Genomic DNA, 20,152 nt, shown 5'->3' on the forward strand with positions numbered 1-20,152 from the left:
CAACGTACCGCAAAAGCATTTCAAAAGCATAAGGAGTTGTATGCTCTCCAAACACTCTCGCGGTATTTTGCTGTCATAGACAGATCGGTCTGAGACGTTAACGAATGCCATCCAGACCAACACGTGCTTGCCTTAAATCAAGGGTTGAAACCTCCTCAGGGCTAGCATGGCCAACAACTCGAGGCAGTTGATGTGCCAATGCAGTCAGGTCCTGTCTAGGGTCCCGAGGCTACATGACTATTGCCGGAGGTAGAAGGACCAGGATGGGAATCAGCTGTGGATGCTCTCGGCCTCTTAAAGAAGTACGAGAGCCACGACTGCAATGTCCCAATGGAAAATGCTCTCACAGTGAAGTACGAACCATACATGAAAGCTGTTTTACTATGGGACAGATCGTGCCCATACTTTAAACTGCAGAATTGCACTGCCCTTTAGTTCAGAAGTGCTAAAGTATTAGAATATTACTTTGCTCACCATAGGTCTGTCTCTGTGTGTGTTCACTGCTTCAACGTTCAGGAAAATGGACTCAACTTCACAGCCTGGAAACAAAAGAAAAATAGATAATTTTACAATCTAACTTAACTTTATGTAAACAGTTATATTTCAGAAGAGAATAAGAGAGTCTGACCATAGGCAACAGGGGTGAGTTTCATCACTGTGTGCAGTGGACACTTCAGATAAGGCAGCTCATCTAGAGTGATGTCAGGACAAAGCAGTCATTAAAAAGACTGTGTTCAGCCAAATTTACATGTACACTCTAGACTGATGTTTTTCTTTCAAAGCAATTACAAGAAAGTATAAAACTGTAAATATCAGTGATCAACAAAACGTTCTGTCATTAATTAATCACTCTCATGTCCTTACATACCTATAAGACCTTCGTTCTTCTTCGGAACACAAATTAAGATATTTTTGATGAAATCCGAGATGACTCCTCAATAGACAGCAATTTAATTTAATTTTTTTTTTTAAGTTTTGTTTTTGTGCACAAAAAAAGGTTGAACCACTGCAGCCAAGTCAACTATGATGTCTTTAGTACCTTTCTGAACCTTGAAAGTGGTGGTTATATTGTTGTCTATTGAGGAGTCAGAGAGCTCTCAGATTTCATCAAAAATATCTTAATTTGTGTTCTGAAGATAAACGAAGGTCTTAAGGGTGTGGAATGACATGAGGGTGAGTAATTATTGACAGAATTTTCATTATTGGGGGAACTAACCCTTTAACTGGATTTTTGCATTGATTAATGATGGTCTGGTCTTCATCTAAGTCACAATTATACACAAACACAATCTGACTAATAACACACAAGCAGTTGTACTTTTCAGTTTTTTTATCTGAGGACAATAAATTATCATAATAATAATTTACAGTGCAGGCTGGAAAAAGCAAGTTAATCCCTGAATTTAACAACTTGTAGATATTTGCAGCAGCACAGCTTCTACTAAACCTTTCCTTTCACTTCAATCTTTCTTGGTTCCCTTTCTGTTGGTCACTTTTGATGTTGTGTCAAAATACCAACACTAGTGGTCTCCCTTGAGAGCCCCAAAAACCTGTAACATTCAGAAAATGCAAGTGGAATTGCTGTGTGGTATTTATCTGCCAGGCCACACCCCTGGACATACGGGTATACAAGGCAGCCGGCTTGCACACACACTTTAGCTTTGTTCTTTGGAGCCTAAGCCACCGTCTCTTGATTCTAAATAGAAGCAATTTCCATTCACCTCTGCAAAGAAATGGTTGTTGCTGGGGAGCATCAGCGGCATTCTAATAGAGGCATTTTCCTCAATAAAAGACTGAATTCCTCTAAAAGAGCTGCCAGGCCTTCTGGATGTGGGAGATTTCTCTCTCCCTTGTATGGGCACGATCTGTCTGCACTGTTTGGGCCATGCCCATAGTAAAACAGCTTTCGTGCATGGTTCATGCTTCATGACATTCTTCATGACACTGAATCCACCATTTTGTCTGACAAACAAACCAGACAGGAGAGTTAATAAATTAATGTTGGAGGACTTGAACTTAAACGGTGTGTATTGATTAGGGCTGGGCGATATATCGAATGCTTTTGTCACGTGCATTTCGTCAGTAAAGCCGGTTCCCTGATTACCACTAAATCGCCATCACCTGCTTTCAAATGGAGCGCCATTTAATAGACAGAGCCGTAGATCACTGATAAGCCACGCAATATCGCTTAAATACTTTTGTTTCATACCAAAAGTAACCTGGTATCTGTCTTGTCTGTCAGCGCATTGTCAGTTTCCTTTTTGCTCAACAATGTATTTTTCAGTCTGAGAACATGATGTGTGTCAATAGAGCACCGTGGCTTGTTGGACAAAGCAACAGTAAATAATTCCATTGGTGGTTGAGGCTCTCAAGGGCAACCCGTAGTTATTATTATTATTATTATTATTAAACCTTTATTTAACCAAAACTCTTTAAAATTTTAAAAGATTTAAAATCTACATTTAAAATTTACAAGAGGGTCCTGGCCAAGATAGGTAGCACATTTAGTTGAACATATAACAAATACATTAATTTACATATACAGAAATACACAAAATCACTCAAAAACAATTACAATCAAATTACACAGAAACTAGATCCTTTAAAACACCCTTAAAATCATTTAGTGATACCAACTCTTTTAAACGTAATTTGTCTTGCAACTGGTTCCAATCAAATGGAGCAGCATATTTGTGTGAACTTTAGGGATGTTTAAAAAAATAATAGTCTTGTAAGCGGAGACCATAATTCTTTACCCCTTTCTGAATAATACTCTGCTGTAAATACGAGGGAAGTAAACCTAAGATGATTTTATATATAAATAAGTACCAGTGCTTGAGTCTACTAGATGACAATGCGGGCCAACCAACCCAAGAGTACAGTAAACAATGATGGGTAAGGGCTCTTGAATTAGTGATAAACCTTAAAGCACCATGATAAACCAGTAGTGCTTACCCTGGGGCATGTGTCAAAAAGTGATTTATTGCTTCCGGTACCACACCCTTCCGGACCACCCATGTCGTCCCCCCTCCCCCACATGACCTTGAGTGTCCAGCTGTGTCAACACAACCTTTGACCCCAATGTCATTGACCTATGACCTCCGGATATTAGGATGAATGTAATGTTGTTTGTGTTTGTCCATCTGGCTGTTGACCTGTGACCTTCGGATATTAGGATGAATGTAATGTTGTTTGTGTTTGTCCATCTGGATGTTGACCCGTGACCTCTGGGAGTGAATGATCGTTTGACCCGGTTGTTTGAACAGATATTTCGGGGCTGTCGCATTCCGTCACAGGGTTATATAAATAGAGGTTCAGACATTCTGCAAAAATGAGAAGAGGAGCTATGAGCTACATAGACATGGCGCATTTAAACTCACCTAGAACTCCTGATATGGATAGCGATGATGACTCGATATATGACGGGCTGGAAATGGCACCAAAAAAACATTGCAGACATACGAGTATAACAAAGTTTCTCCATGACAATACGGATGTCGTGAAAAAGGAGAATATAATGTCCAAAAAGCGGGTATTTAGCTACATCTTTCATAATGCATCCAGAGTCGTGACTCTCTACACAGCAGATACCCTCGGTTTTTTACCGGGGGGATCCGTGTGTGGTGTTTCATGAGAAAGACTGGGTGCTGTTTTACGGCCGTGTCTGGAAGGATCTGAATGACTGCCGGGGGATGCTGTTGTACATCTCTGAGTTTGACGGTGTGGTGCCGAATACCCGGTTCCGTGTGGTCGGAGACCATTCTATGAAGAATGACGACGAATATGTCTACATTTTCTGCTGCAAAGACAAGACAAAGCTCCGTGACCCACCCCGACGCCTTGTGGAAAAGGAAGAACACGACAAACTGTACGAGATGCAGTTTTTGTTCACGTGGCGTGATCTGGATCTGCTGAGTGGCTTTTTCTCGGCGATAAACAAGATGTTCAATTGGTGCAACATACATGATGGTTACAAGAAAATTAAAGTGGCCCTGTTCCACCCAGAGAGATGCCCCCGCAGCGACATGTACGAACTGCCGGCCCCGCCCATTCACTACAGCCATCAAAAGAGCGGGTAAGTCTAACCCACCAACACTTCTCATTTATAAGCCATGGCTCGAGACATGTCTCCACAGCAGATGCACTGCTTCATCAACTCATACAAATGCGATCTCGATCATCCTGATGATAATGCTACGGATCATGTTCTAACAGAAAACACTTCTGCAACGGACACTTCGAAAGAATGGTTGGATAAATTCTGCACAGAGCTCGGATACCGCAACCTCTCCTTCCTGACGGAACTCTGCGCCGACAAACCTTTCGCTACTAAACAGGATTTTGACGTGACAGACGGCTGCTTTACCGATATCGGATTCAAGACCGTGAAAGCCACGATCGCAGCGCTGCTGCAGCACATCATCAGCAACAAGTTGAAGGAAGACTGTGAGGGCTGTGCCATTGATCACCCCAGCCAGCTCCAACACTCCTGCCTGTTTGAACCACCTACATTTTTCTTCGATACTCACTTTGACGAACTGACCCGCAAGCTGTTTAAACCCAGCCTTCGCTGCGCTATCGCTCACGCGCTACAACGCTGCGGACTAAAGTCGCACCCTCAACGGATTCAAGGAACAACCGGAGCTATTCTGCATGAATTAAAAGAAGAGCCGTACATCGGCAGCAGGCTGCAAGCAATCAGGGACGAGCTTGTGGACGAATCGTGCAAGAAAGCAGTCTACGACGCGGTCGATATCTGGTCGGGTAAACCCCTTACGGATGGAGAGTAACCAAGAAACCGTCAGCAGCACCACCGACACTAACAACATGGGTCTGGTATATAGCCTAAAAGATTTTATGGGAAATATGTTCAAAGAACATTACAGAAGAGAACTCGAGAGATTGCTGGAAGAAGTGATCATATTTTCAAATTCTGATGATGAAGAAGAAGAAGATGATGATGATGATGAAGATAAGCGTGTAAAGAATCTCAAGAAAGTAATGAAAAATGCTCGAGGAGTGATATGTACATGGGGTAAAATGATCACCGAATGTGCCAATAACGATGAACCGCTTTCTGTTTTAAGAAATGTTCTGGATATAGTGTGTGAAGCAGAGTTGCGTTTTGCCGACATCACATGTATCTGTGCCTTTGTAACTGATGTTTGTGAGGAGTTGGTGTTAAAAGATGCTGATTTCGATGTAAATCCTTTTATTGAAACAGCGGTTGATCATTTCTTAGATTGTGATTTAAAGACATGTCATGAATTTCTTTTCTGGTTAGAGTGTATCTAACAAAATTTTACTCTTCATACTCTGCATGTAATACCTTGTCTTTCTTATTTTATTGTCTTATTACTCGGAGATAGCTATCATATATCCTATCATGTATATTTTCTTGTTTTATTACTTTGAGATAGTTGTCATTATCATATATCCTATCATATATCCTGTAACGATTTTTTAATAAAAAGTTTAACGCATACCAGCCTTTGTCTTATTCTTTTGCAAAAGGTTGAGCCGATAACATGGCAGAGCTCATGAAAGATGCTTATTATACACCTTCCAACCCCGGATCATTAGGGGGGAAAAAACGCCTAAAAGACGCTGTCTTTAAGGATAGTGGCGTCCGTCTAAGCGATAAAGAGGTTTCAGATTGGCTTGCCGGTGAGGACGCTTACACATTACACAGAACCGCGCCTGTGAAATACAAACGCAATAGAGTTGTGGTTTATGGTATCGACGCGCAGTTCCAAGCGGATCTCGTTGATATGACTGCGTATTCCAAGGATAATGATAATAATAAATATTTGTTGACTTGCATCGATGTATTTAGCAAGTATGCGTGGTGTCGTGTACTAAAGAATAAAAGCGGTGCAGAGGTCACTAAGGCGTTTGAGTCTATACTCAAAGAGCGACGTGTACCGCAGAAATTACAGACTGATCAGGGGACGGAATTTTTTAACAAGCGTTTTCAAGACTTAATGAAAAAGCATAACATCACTCATTTCGCAACGGCTACGGATTTGAAAGCTAGCGTCGTGGAGCGTTTTAATCGAACATTAAAAAGTCGTATGTGGAGATTTTTAACGGCCACAAACTCCCACCGGTACATAGATGTTTTACAAGATATTATGGAGGGGTACAACAGCAGTTATCACCGGAGTATTAGGATGCGACCTTTGGACGTCAACAAAGAAAATGAGGCGAGTGTGTTTCAAAACTTGTACGGTGATATAAAGAAGAATGAAAAGGTTTTATTTAAATATAAAGTCGGAGATCTTGTTAGGATCTCTAAAGTGAGAGGGCCATTCGCCAAAGGGTATGAGCAGAACTACACGGAGGAATTTTTCACAATATCCGCATGCATTCCTCGTCAACCACCTGTCTACAGACTATCTGATTACGACGGTGAGATCATCGACGGAGTTTTTTATGAAAAAGAGCTACAAAAGATCATTGTGAGCAAAAACAAGTCGTTTAAGGTGGAAAAGGTTTTAGGGGAGAAAAAACAGGGGAGGTGTACGCTCGTTTTAGTGAAATGGTTAGGATGGCCATCGAAATTTAATAGCTATATTGACAAAAAAACTCTGGTGGATTTGCAAAAGCCTTAAAACGTGTAAACTCATTACGGATCGGTTCATTCATGTAAAGGCTACTATCATGGAAGATCAAGGTTTCTATGTTACGTTGCCGTGCAACGCATCTTTGGACGTCTATCCTGAAAACCGTATATCTAGTTACAGAACGAGGCTATCTACAACCATCAACTTGAAAGGAAAATGGGATGTTGCGCTTGCTGAAATTGAATATCCTAAAAGTTGGTACACCTTAAGTGATAAGGATGGGGGTTTCACGCTTTACAAGGCCCCACTCCCGACGGAAAAGGAAGGAGATAAACCGGGGGAAAAGAAAAAGATTAGAAAGATATCGGGGGCTACTGTAAGGAAGGAATTAAAAATAAATGGTGGATACTACGCGACCATTTACGATGTAATCCTTGAGGTAAATAAGGTTCTTGCAAAGAACGGAGAACTGCGTTATGATGAATTGAGAAACAAGGTGTATCTAGTGGCAATACGTAACAAAGCGGTAGGGTTCTATGGAAAACTCGCCACTATTTTAGGGGTGAAGCCGGATGATCCTCTCGGACGTGCGGACTACCATGCTGAAGCTGATTTTACAACGAGTGTTAATACATACGCCCCTTATCAGGCTGATATTAACGCGGGTCTCTATACGATCTACGTTTACACAGACATTATCCAATATCAGGCCGTCGGGGATTCGCACGTCCCCCTTTTGAGATGCGTACATATATCGGGTGAAAACAAGGAAACGGTTAGTGTTAGATACGACAAACCTCATTACGTACCGGTCAACAAGGAGCTCATCACGGACATTGTCGTGGAATTGAAGGACGATCATAACTGCGAAATACCATTTTCTTACAGAAAAGTTGTTGTAAAACTTCACTTTAAACCGTCGAAACATTCTATTCTTTAAAATGAATTATTATAACCCCCGTGAGATGAACGCTGCAGAATATGTCAATTATTACTGAAATCAGGCTGGCGGAGGTCTGCCAGGATACGCAGGGGGCGGAGTTATGTATGGGGCCGGTCTTGGTGGATTGTTCAGAGGTTTGTTTAGGATGGCCATACCATTTCTCAAAAGAGGGTTCAGCATTGCCAAACCTCACCTAAAATCGGCAGCCAAAAATATAGTGACAGACGTAGTCTCGAACGCTCTGTCGAGATCAAATAACGACGACTCTAAACCGCAAGGCGGATCAGGCTTGATGGTAATGGCACGAAAGAGTCTATCTAAACCTCCGGGTATAAGGAGGCGTGGTCGTACCGTGACAAAAAAGAAGAAAACAGCCCGTTCCTTCAAGAAGTTAGCAGTCGGTAGTAGAAAGCGTAAGAAGTCTGTGAAGCGTAACGTATCAGTTAAGCGAACCATTTTCTAACATGGCCTTACTACACCGCATGTCAGGCGAGTGCATCAAGTCTGAATTGGACCTATTCACGGTCCCGCTAACGCAAACTGTTATTGAGAAAAACAGCTATTTAGAAGTTCCTCCATTATCGGCTATATCGGACTCTGCTCCGTTGGAGTTTTTTATCGCCGGAACCGGCGAGGATTATTTGGACCTAAATAACACCTTGGTGTATCTACGGCTTAAAATCATAGCCCCTGATGGCAGCGACCTAGCGGACGACGCAAAGGTCGGTCTAATAAATTACCCCAGAGCAACTATATTTTCGCAAGTCGACGTCAGTCTTGGTGATCGGCTGATATCTCAGAGTTCGAGTACCTATCCATACCGGGCCATAATCGAGAGCCTCATTAATTACGGTAAAGATGCGCTGGAATCACTCTTCTCCGCGTGGCTGTTTTACAAAGATACAGCCGGTCAGATGGACGTGGCGGATCCCGCGGGCACTAACGCCGGCTTGACAAAAAGAGCTCGATACACAAGCGAAAGCAAGACTGTCGAGCTACTTACGCCGATTCACAGCGACATTTTCTTTCAAGAAAAATTAATGCTGAAGGGCGTTGACATTAAAATTCGCATGATCAGAGGCAAGGATGAATTCTGTCTGATGAAAACTGGTGACCCCGCTTACAAATTAAAAATCATGACTGCGTCACTGTTTGTCAAGAAAGTGTCCGTATCACCATCCGTTAGACTAGGACACGCGCAGGCCTTACTCGGGGTTACGGCCAAGTACCCTATAGACAGGGTATGCCTAAAAAATTTCTCCATACCGGCCGGCAGCCGTGTTTCAAATCAAGAAAATTTGTTTTTAGGAACACTGCCAAAATCTTTAGTTCTGGCTATGGTTGATAACGATTCATTCACTGGAAACTATGGGAAAAACCCTACTATTGAAATGAATACGGATCCGGCCCACATGCCGGGCGAACACTGGACCGCTGTTTATTTGGATGAGGACGGACCTAGTTGTTTTTTCGATAGTTATGGCAACCCTCCGGACAGTGATCTCTTTCCACCCACCATCAAAACATTTCTAACAACCAACTCCGCTACCACCCTATATTCAGCCAGACGAGTCCAAGATTTTACATCGGATGCGTGCGGACAGCACTGCGTGTTTTTTCTGTACCACATGGCCAGAGGTGTCGACTATGACAATGTGCTGAGGCTCTACAGCGACGATTATATTAAAAATGATAAAATGGTCAGGCTCTTTGTGAAAAGATTAAGGCCGAATGTTTGTAATGAAAAATTAAGTCTGTGTATTCAATGTGTACAATCTTGTAATACTTCTACAGACTGTGGTTGATTGATCAAATTAACAATGTGATTGTTTAGTATATAAACGAATAAAAACGCTTAAACGGGGATCTTTCTCTTGTCTTTTATTTTACATGCAAACATCCGGTACATGAACAGTGCATTTAGTTATTCCAATATTAACAAAATAAAGAAACCTTAAAATTCTAACCACTGTCCACGATCGAAAGAATGCGACTTAAACGATGAATCCTCTGATCGCGGAGACGATGAGTGGGGGAATTTTTTCTTTTTTGGCTTTATAGCTTGGGGACCATACTCAGTGCCGTCGGCGCGTGGTTTACTCTTTAAAGAATCCTTTGTCTAACATGATGATTCGGCACTGTAGAAAATGGAATGTTTAATTCCCCAAATGCTTGTAGAAACTTGGTCCATCCTACGGGTCTTTGGTCATCCCGTACCTTGTGCGGAGCAGTGATATTTTTTATCAAATCAAACATGTGTGACCCCGGTATAACTTTACCCTTGAACACAAACTCCCCCGACTCGTTCCAATCGCTGATCTCTTTAGCTTTAGACATTTTGTCTAATATGTAGCGTGTATTTTTCGCGCTCCTTGATGGTACATTCTTCAGAACTTCGGTAGCGACATCTTCCACATTGCCGTTGTGGCCATCGTCGGTAGGACCGTGGTCGTCTTTATGGGTGGGCTCGGAATGAGGTAGTGAAAGGGTTAAAACGCTACTCTCACGATTGCCTTGTTTAACGAGTGCCAAAAACCTGCTCAGGGTGTTTGTATAGAGTTTGGCTTTTTCGTATTGATTCAAATCAGACCTCTGTAGAATACTTCTTATGGTTGTATCCAGATCGTTCTCAACGGTCTGTTGAATATTCTCACGAACATTTTCATTTCTCAGCTTTTCCAGTTGGTGTTGAGGCACTAAATACATCTTCTCGGCGTATTCCATCGTCAGCCCTGTCTAGACGCTATTAAGCTTGAAATAAAGGGCACAGCGACACTCAGGAGAGGTAAAAGAAAACCGCCAGTCTGGTTGAAAACGCGCTTCTTGGCAGATATACCAATTTTTTTATTGGTAACAAATTTAATTTCCGATTTCCTCCTCTTCAGTTTTTCGTACTGCTGACGGTTGATAGGAATCGTGCCATAGAGTATGTTAAGAGCGACTTCGCACAATGTTAAAATGAGTTCGTCGGATGCCGATTGTAAAATAAGACGGTGTTGTTTAGGCGTCGATTTATGTAGCAATTTTAATAGCGGGAGATGTTTACAAAGTCTGGCCGACATAGCGACTGTCACGTCCTTCGTTTTTTCTGGAGATAAACCACTTGGTGGTTGGAAAGCAACCCCGTTCTGAGGCGAAATTGTTCAGGAGTTTTTGCTTTATAGTCTATCATTAGATAGCCGAAAGGTTGACTCGTAGCATCTTGATAACGCTCCATGAAGTATTTGGCGTTTCCGGGGTACATCTGCTGTCCTAGCACAACCACTTGATTGACATCCCGCGGGTTTTTAAACAGAATTAAGTAATTTGTGTTTAAGCTAATGGTCCTGCTGGATTTACCTTGGACAAATAAGTTTTGAGTGATGTATATAACGCTGAGATTGCGGTGGTGCACAAATTGCGTAAAGGCCTTTTCGACAGACTTGTTCCCGCAGGCCACTCCCATCAAATCATCCAAAATGAGTAGGTTGGTTTTACTGACAGGTAGTAAATCATCATCATCCAGACACGGGGGAATTCCTTCCACAAATTTAATGTCATACAATTTAAGTAATTCATCGTACAATGGTTGCCAGCAATCATACAAAAAAACAATGTTTTCAATTTTTTTAGAAATCAAATTCATGCCATTTTCCAACAGTTTTTTTACAAAATAACTCTTCCCTGAATTTGAAGGGCCACTTATCACACAACTGAATGGGAACTGAAGTCTGAAATCAAAATCAGAAACATCCCGGGACCCTCTGTGCATCGTAGGTTCAGTAGCCATAAGGAAGGGTGGTGAAGTCGGACAGAAGTCTGCGCTTATTATACACCACCTTAAACCTTTTAACGACTGACTTGTTATGCAAAGTGAGCGTCTTTTTATTCCTCACAATGTTTTCAGTGTGAGCCAGGATGTATTGCGTATCATCAGACAAAGTCACATAACCGTCAACCAGACCGATAAGGCTATCCGGACAGATGGCTTGGAAATTTTTAGTGTTCAATGTTATACCCTTAGCTTTCATGCACACTTTACCTTTGGCCGTGCGATAACCGTAAGATTTTGGGCCGCTGGAGCAAAACTCTGTGATATAATCACCGTCATCTATCTCATTTGTCAGCTCCCCCAAATAATCACCCAGAGGTGGCTCCCAGTCACCGTCCCTAGACACAAAAATGACACTGTCTGTGTCGGAGTACAAGAGACGGTCGCCTAGTTTGTCCATGAGTTGGTACAATTCCAACCGAGCGTGCGCAGTTGTAAACGCACCTACAAATACATTAATGTCACGAGTCTCAACAACGTCTCCCTTTTTAGGACGATGTTGGACAAGCGCTACGTCGTCCGAGACAAAAGTGAAATATGTCCCCCAAAGGCTGTTTAACAGTAATTTGTTGATGGCCCTCTGTGCGGGGTTATGATTGATATTCAGGATCAAGTTGTATCCCCTCTTTTTCAAAATAACTCTGAATGTAAGTCTCTTTGTCACTGTCTGTGACAACGTTTGACGGGTACCCCGATGCTTGTTGTTTCAACTGCAAAAACGTCTTTACGTATTCGCTAAACAATGTGTCTGATTGTTGCGGAAAGTGCCATACCTCATCTATTTTCGCGACGACGTACCCCTTCTCGATGGCTTTTAAAAGTTCGATACTTACCCAACACCCCTCGAGCGCCCTCTCCTCGTCGTTGTGGTCGCAGTTTGTTGTTTGGTTTTGATCGCAAGCGCATGTGCGACATAACGGGAACATCAGTTTACCGTTGCATCTGTAAGGGAGAACAGGATGCAATAATTTGCGCGGAGGGTAGACGGTAGCTTTTATTAAACCGTAATAATTTTCGATAGGTTCAAAATCTTTGAAAATGATTTGAGGATGACCGATCGGATAGCTTTTTCTAGCCTGACAAAACGGGTATAAACTGGTAAAATCCAAGTAACTTATTTTCTCAGTTTCGCACGTTTTGTGGTAGAGTTTATATGCGTTCGTACGTCCGCCGAACAACGCCTCTCGCGGCTTCAACCTCTCTGGGGCGGAATAAGTGCTCATAAATTCCATCACAGCAGGGTCAGTCTTTTTCATCCTGTCCCATTCGCATTCCCAGATCACTTCCATCTGTAAACCGTATGCGTTCTGCAAAATTTCAACCTTGTCGTCAAACTGTCTCCAGAGAACCCCATAGGTTACACCCGACAGGGGGTGTCTCTGATGAGGTTCAAAGCGACACGAATGTCCATGGTAAAAACATCCGTTGTATTCCAACCCATGCCTAGTCCCATTTTGCTCAAAGTAGCCGTCTAAAAAATAACGACCGACCGACACTTCGCCGTGGTTTAAAGCGTGATGAATGTCGACGTTTCGAGTCTTTTTTACAAACTCTAACCATTCGATCGATGCGCTCGAGTACGTCTTACTCTGTTGAACGTATGCATTGTTATGCGTCAGAGCCAGCGTATCTTTTTCGAGATAGTGTGTTTTGAAGACTCCCATACTACAGCTTGCTAACGTCGTGAATCCGAATGGATCGAGCTTGGTGCACTCTATGAATGCCTCGCGGTATTTCATACACCCTTCGCGCAGCAAAACGACGTCATTCACGCCATAAACGTACAACTCGTTCTTAAAGTTAAACACTTTATCAGCAGTTGTGCCGTACCACGCGTCAAACTTTGCCTGATCCTTATCGGACATGTTATCGTAGTTGTAGTACTTCTTGTCAGGGTAGGGGCCGACATAACTCTCATTTTCGACTCTGTTGAAAAGATGTGGGAAGTAGCCTTTTTCTACGGTGCTCAGGTTTAACGCAGAAGGCATCTTTGAGAGGGCCATTGGGATAAATGCATAGCTGTCAATATACCGCTGGTCAAAAGCGTCATCATACATGAAGATTAATTTACATCCCTGCATTATGACGTCGAGCTTAAGACCCGCTTTGCAAAAATACTCCAGAATTAGAAAGGAGTCGAATCTAGACGCGTAATGGGCAATGAAACAGTACCCTTTATATCTGGGTTGCCTGAATCGGGTGATTAGCTTCGCGATGCAGTCGACGCCTTCGGCTACAAATCTCTTTCCGTTAAAAGTGATTGCGCAAACAAAATTGGCGACGTGTTTCCCATTTTCATAACGAGTTTCGAAATCGTAGAAAATGTAATTTGTGGAGGTTGGGTGTAAGAGGCTGTATGAAACAGTTATGTACACCGAGAGGTTGAAGAACTTCGTGACAATGTACACATCGATGAGGGGCGCATTCGTGCGGTTTTCTAGCAACAGTGTATCGCCTGTTGCATAGTTTGCAATATTTTATAACATCGCACGGAGGATTACCTCCATCTGGGGTAGGTTTTTTATGCATCTCGTAGCAGTAAGCGGAGTTACAGAAACGCAGGCAATCGGGACAGTGCACCGTTTTTTTAGGGAATCTGTGACATTCGGGGTCATGACACACGTTACATACGTAGTTACAATGATGATCTCTGCGATTTGTGTAACCTTTATAACAAAATTCACACACGTAATCAGCGCCTATGAATGCCGTCAAATTCAGTATCATGTAGTAATGAGCGTCATGCAGATAGAGGCAAACTGTTTTAGGATGAGGTTTATCCTGATTTTTGAATGTTTCTATCGTACCGGCGGTCGGTCTGTAAAAAACAACGATTTTGATACCTAACAGGGTTTCGAACGTCGCTATGTTGTCCAGTCCAATTTTATTGTGGATGGAGAACCCCGCATTGTTGTGGATAATGGTCGCCATTCTTTCTAGTTCGCTCTCGGGTAACTGGGGATTGAGAAAATGAGCGAGACAGATGGAGAAACATAGATTATTCGAGATGTTTAACGGGCAGAATAACGACATTTTTTTACGCTTAATCACCTCGTGACAAGCCAAATCGGTGAGTTTGCGACGTACCCGACCACCGCCTTGTCTGTTAATGGCTATGTTCGCATCAATCTCGACCGAGTCATCTGTCAATATCTGGTCGTCACTCTGTAAAACTTTTTCAAATTGATCCAGAAACATACCGACGTCATAATTACTCCCTGATGTTAAAACAGTATTAATGGGAGTTCTCAAAGAAGGAGCGGACATGGATAAATTGATAACACACCCGTCTCCACCAATATCTCGCGCAAACGTCACTATATCGCTGAAGGTATTGTGTAAAAAATTATGATATGAGGCCAAATCATTAGAGTTGATTTCTCTCAGATTCATCGTCCTATGCAATTGTACGCTGTTGAAGCGTGGTCTTGGTAAAACATGATATCCGTTTACGGAACCACCGTGTCTAATCAGTGCGTCAATGTCGGGACGTTGTGTCTGAGGTCTATCGGTAATACTACTGGACGGGAGTTCAACAGCCTGATTACCTGTTGGGCGAGCTGAGTTGTCAGACGTTGGCTGATCAGAATTTTCGGTACCGGTAGGGGTAGCATCACCGATAGATGATGGAGGGATATTGCTGCCGCTATCTGTGGAGAGTGTAGGATCATTACATTTTGAGCCATTATTTAGACCAGCACCATCTTGTACGTTGGGTATGGAGTTGTCATTTAATAAACTCTGTAATCGATCACACAGGTCAACGGTGTGTGATTGTGCTACAAACATTTCTAAATCATCCAAATTATAAGAACGTTGTAACGAAACATCATTTAAAGACATTTCTACAGATTCTGGATACATATTTAACATCTGTCGTAATCTATCACACCTTTGGTCAGAGTTATCAGTATGCAAGTCAAGCTCACGCTGTAACAGCTCTGTGAGAGAATGGTCTGGTTGACAGGAATGCATTTTGTCTCCACAAAAACATTTCTCATCGGCCATTTTAATATTTATTTTGTTCAAAAACAGTAATGGTATCAAAACGGTTTGCTACAAAATATAAAAACATTCAGACGGAAATTTTAAAATTCATAACAGGTGAAAGAATATACAAATCATAGTGTAATAAAACAGACAAACATTCAATTGTGAAAATGTCTGAGCTCTTGTACATCTCTGTGAGTTGCACATAGAAGATCCACCATCAGTCTTTTCTCTCTCAGATTTTCATTACCGTTAGATAGTACACACCCGAACCCTCTCTCATTCATTGTCATCTGCTCATTTAAAAGGCGGATAATATCATCCAAACGGGTTTCAATTCCATCCATACGCGTGTGTATTGCCAGCACTTCGGTAAGGGTATGATTGAGCATTGCTTCAATGCGCTCACTGCGCTGGTGACCTCGAGATGAACTATTGCTCGAAGCCACTGACACGTTGCCGTCTTCTCCTTCTTCTTCTTGATCTTCTTGGTCTTGTTCTTGTTCATGTGTGTGTTCGTGTGCAGGTTCTTGGTCTTGTTCTACTGGTTCTTCTTGTGATGGATACGGGGTTTGGCCGCCTCTCGTTGGTGCGTCATCTTCGCTTGCCCATGACGCCTGGTCCCAAGCATTTAGCTGTGAATCAGACCATCTTAGTACACTCGCCGACGTTTGTCTTTCTGTAAAAAATAGCAGATAACGTCAAGATTTTCACCTATACTTCATATTTTCAGGATTATTTCAGTCAATGAACCTAAAATAATGAATAATGTTCTTTACCGTCATTTACCGTGGGTATATGTATCCTCATAGGGGTGACGACACCAATGATTCTTTTCTTTGCGGGTGGTTCGTAGTCATCACCCTGAAGATCTTCATCTGAAGTAAGGTCTATTGTGTCTGCGTTAGATATTAGAACGTCATTGTTTCTTGATGACGGCGTTATAGGCGGGGTACCATTTCTTAATATGATCTCACTGGGGGTGGCGCCCTGGTCCTGCCTTTCGGCCCCTCCTTGCTCTTGTGTGAGATCTATAAAGCCTGGTTGTGTGACTAGCTGGATTAATTCTAAATTAAAACAAAACATATTATCACATATTTCAATTACTTTCAAAATAGATATGAAAATTTGAAATGCTGATTTGACATAAACATTACTAAAACCATATCACATGAGAGCATATATTTACCATTGTATGAGGTTTCTGCAACAAATGCCTGGTCTGATACTGCAAATAAGACAAATGACAATTGTAATTTTTATGATTTACATATTACGTGAGAACATGTATTTACCCGGGTCTGCGCCGCCTATGTTAAATGTTGGTGTTGTTACTGTAAAATAAGACAGATGACATTTGTAATTTTGTAATTTACATGAACAGAAGTAAAAGTAAAAATGATAATGTTTACTCACAAAAGTCAATTGAATCAAAAGCATTCAGTTCGATGTTTGAACCTACGGGGCAAATAGACCTGTTAAAATGGTTGATTCAATGTCAGACTAATTTCACATATTTATGCATATTATTATTATTATTAAGAACTAGCACAACATATGCAGAAATGCCTGTATTTAGCATCCAAACCAGAATTGCATCTACTGGTAAACAAGCAAAATGGCACCATCTTGTGGTCAAAAAAGGGAATAGCATGTAAACAATTGTATCTACTGGTAAACAAGCAAAATAGCAAAAATGGCTCCATCTTGTAGCCAAAAAGTGAATAGCACTCCCGAAAACATTAAACATTTACATATCATGTTAAAGCATGTACAGTAATCCAAAATACAATATAATATGTTTACTTTTAAAAAATGTACCAAGAAATACCAAGAACACAGCACATGCAGAAATGCCTGTATTTAGCATCCAAACCAGAATTAAATTTACTGGTAAACAAGCAAAATAGCAAAATGGCACCATCTTGTGGTCAAAAAAGGGAATAGCACTCCCGAAAACATTAAACATTTACATTACGTTTAAAACATTTGTGTAAAATCACATCAAACACCACTATTTATGTTTGAATCGTACTAAAACCGTAACAGAAACTGATCAGAACCAAAAATCATTACTTAAAACCAAGTTGATAACGGCATAACCCGGAACAGGAAAACGGCATTGACCGTAAATAAAAGTCTGCGCATGCAGTTATGTTTTAATTATTTGATCATGATATATTTGTAATGTAGAAAAATACAATCACGATATATTGAGGACAAAAGTAAAACATTGCTTTTTTTGAAAATCCTATATCGCAACAACTTCGTAGCAATTTCAACACATCAAGACAGCAAAATTAAAAGAAATATTCTTACCTCATGACATTTTCTTCTGGACAACGAAGTAGCTTCTGGAAGACTTCTGGCAGAGTTTCAATAAAGATGTGAAAAGACTGTGAAAGTCGGACTCGGATGACCCGCTTTTAACCCCAGCTGGGGCTGTAGGGGTGAGCGACCCCGTGTTGCGTCACGAAATTACTCAAATAATGAAAACATTTGACAGAGTTTTTCATATAACTATAAACAAGCATATATATATATATATATATATATATATATATATATATATATATATATAAGATAGATAGATAGATATTACCAAATTCAAAATTCAAAATTACAAATAACTTATAATTGTGATTGCTTATAGTATTATAATTTACTGTTTTTATATAATGGCAGATCCGTTGGGAGATTGATCACAGAGCCTATATATATATATATATATATATATATATATATATATATATATATATATATATATATATATATATATATATATATATTGTTAAAAAATAGATCAGATTATACCTAACATTACGTTTCGCTCAGACTGGCCTTTTCATCAGTGTCCAAAAGATGGCGCCAGAGGTCCGTGCAAAACTCTCTTGGTAGACCACCTGGGTTCACGCGTCTCTTGTGAGAACAGCGCTATGTAAATATCTCAGCGGTGTTAAACAGTTGTCTATTGTATTGGGATGTTTGTGGTAACAAACCATAAACATTTTCGGCATCCTTAAACAGACAACCATTGTATTGGGATTATTGTTCTAAAAAGCCATAAACATTTTGGGCATCCTTAAATAGTCACTAATTGTATTGGGATGAATATGAGGTGGTCTATTGGAACGATGTGTTATCCTGTTCTGTGAAAAGGTTTTTACACCATGTGTGTGTGTGTGTGTGTGTGTGTGTGTGTGTGTGTGTGTGTGTGAGAGAGAGAGAGCGAGAGAGAGAGAGAGAGAAGCGGATTATAAGTATTAAAACTTCATGATGTTTAAAGGAATTACATTTCCTGATCCCTGGAAATGTAAGATATTATTATTTTCATCCAGCTAAAACTATATTATTATTTAGTAAGATGTGTAAGATATTTTTTATATTTTCATCTAGCTAAAACTATATTATTTAGTAAGATGTTTGATTATTATTATTCAGTGTAATGTGTGTAAATCTCATCCTAATGTTCATCCCTAATAGGGTATGTCCAACACATAGAGACTTTATATCTGGAATCATTTTAAATCAAATCACTCAATATTCCTAGCTCATTTTTAAACATACAGAGATTTATTTTAAGCATCACCCTTATAGGAAGATTTATTAAAACTTTAAAGATTTTTAAGAACATATTTAAACATTTTGAACATTTTCTCTGGAAAAGGTAACAGACTAAGTGTCCCATAGAATGCAGCATGGCCCATTGTTGTCACTGCCTGGCTGGGTGTGAGCTGCTCACTTGGAAAGACAGAGAGAGAGTGGGAGAGGGATTGGATTGTTCCAATGTTGTTCATTATTCAGTTTAATATATTATATAAATATATTTTCATTTATTTTAAATAGATCTGTATTACGTGTGTGACGAGAAAGAGAGAAAGAGAGAGAGAGAGAGAGAGAGAGAGAGTGCGTATATTGCATTGACCCTATTGGTAAAATATTATTTTTTCTCATTGAGACGAAGAGGATGTCCACATACAAAAGCCCCTGTGACGGAATGCGACAGCCCCGAAATATCTGTTCAAACAACCGGGTCAAACGATCATTCACTCCCGGAGGTCACGGGTCAACATCCAGATGGACAAACACAAACAACATTACATTCATCCTAATATCCGAAGGTCACAGGTCAACAGCCAGATGGACAAACACAAATAACATTACATTCATCCTAATATCCGGAGGTCATAGGTCAATGACATTGGGGTCAAAGGTTGTGTTGACACTGCTGGACACTCAAGGTCATGTGGGGGAGGGGGGATGACATGGGTGGTCCGGAAGGGTGTGGTACCGGAAGCAATAAATCACTTTTTGACACATGCCCCAGGGTAAGCACTACTTAAACCAAATCCAACACTTGTAAACAATGCTTAGGTGCCTGCATATAAATAATATCACAATAATCCAACACTGACAAAAAAGTAACTGCTACCAATCTCTTTCTTGCTTCAAAAGAAAGACATGACTTGACTCTAAAAAAAGGCCCAGTACCCTTTCGAAAGGGAACTCTACACTGCATTTGAAATGCATATGGGGAACGTCATCACATGAACTGGTGTCTGAAAGCAATTATCAAATCTCAGCAATCCTATTGGCTGGTGACAGCCTATGATGCCATTAAAGACACGACCCAGAAGTATAAAAAGAATGCCTAGAGAAGCAGTCAGTATCTTTTTGTCTTCAAGGACTGTTTTGTCTGATTGCGATTGCTTCAAATCTGGTAAGAGAATTTACTATGTCTGACAAACGTTTCAGGAAGTGTGTGGATCTGTGTCCCAGGTTTCTGACACCCGGTGGCACACACAATCTGTGTGTTATCTGTCTGGGGAAGGAGCATGCACG

General features: G+C 40.9%; 1 protein-coding gene across 4 annotated transcripts in view; it reads right to left on the bottom strand.

The window, feature by feature from the left end:
• si:dkey-96f10.1 (6-phosphofructo-2-kinase/fructose-2,6-bisphosphatase) overlaps positions 1 to 20,152 on the bottom strand; it is a 265,841-nt gene that overhangs the window by 112,649 nt on the left and 133,040 nt on the right. For all 4 annotated transcript variants that reach the window (XR_010892805.1, XM_067370438.1, XM_067370439.1 and 1 more), the window contains 2 exons: positions 629 to 691; positions 475 to 539 (listed from right to left, as the gene is read on the bottom strand). Coding sequence is in view for 3 of the 4 variants with exons in the window: in XM_067370438.1 (XP_067226539.1) it covers positions 475 to 539; positions 629 to 691 (128 nt within the window). In the remaining variant the exon portion in view is untranslated. The remainder of the gene's footprint in view (positions 1 to 474; positions 540 to 628; positions 692 to 20,152) is intronic.

Source organism: Chanodichthys erythropterus, chromosome 20 (assembly GCF_024489055.1).
Source record: "Chanodichthys erythropterus isolate Z2021 chromosome 20, ASM2448905v1, whole genome shotgun sequence".
NCBI lineage: Eukaryota > Metazoa > Chordata > Actinopteri > Cypriniformes > Xenocyprididae > Chanodichthys > Chanodichthys erythropterus.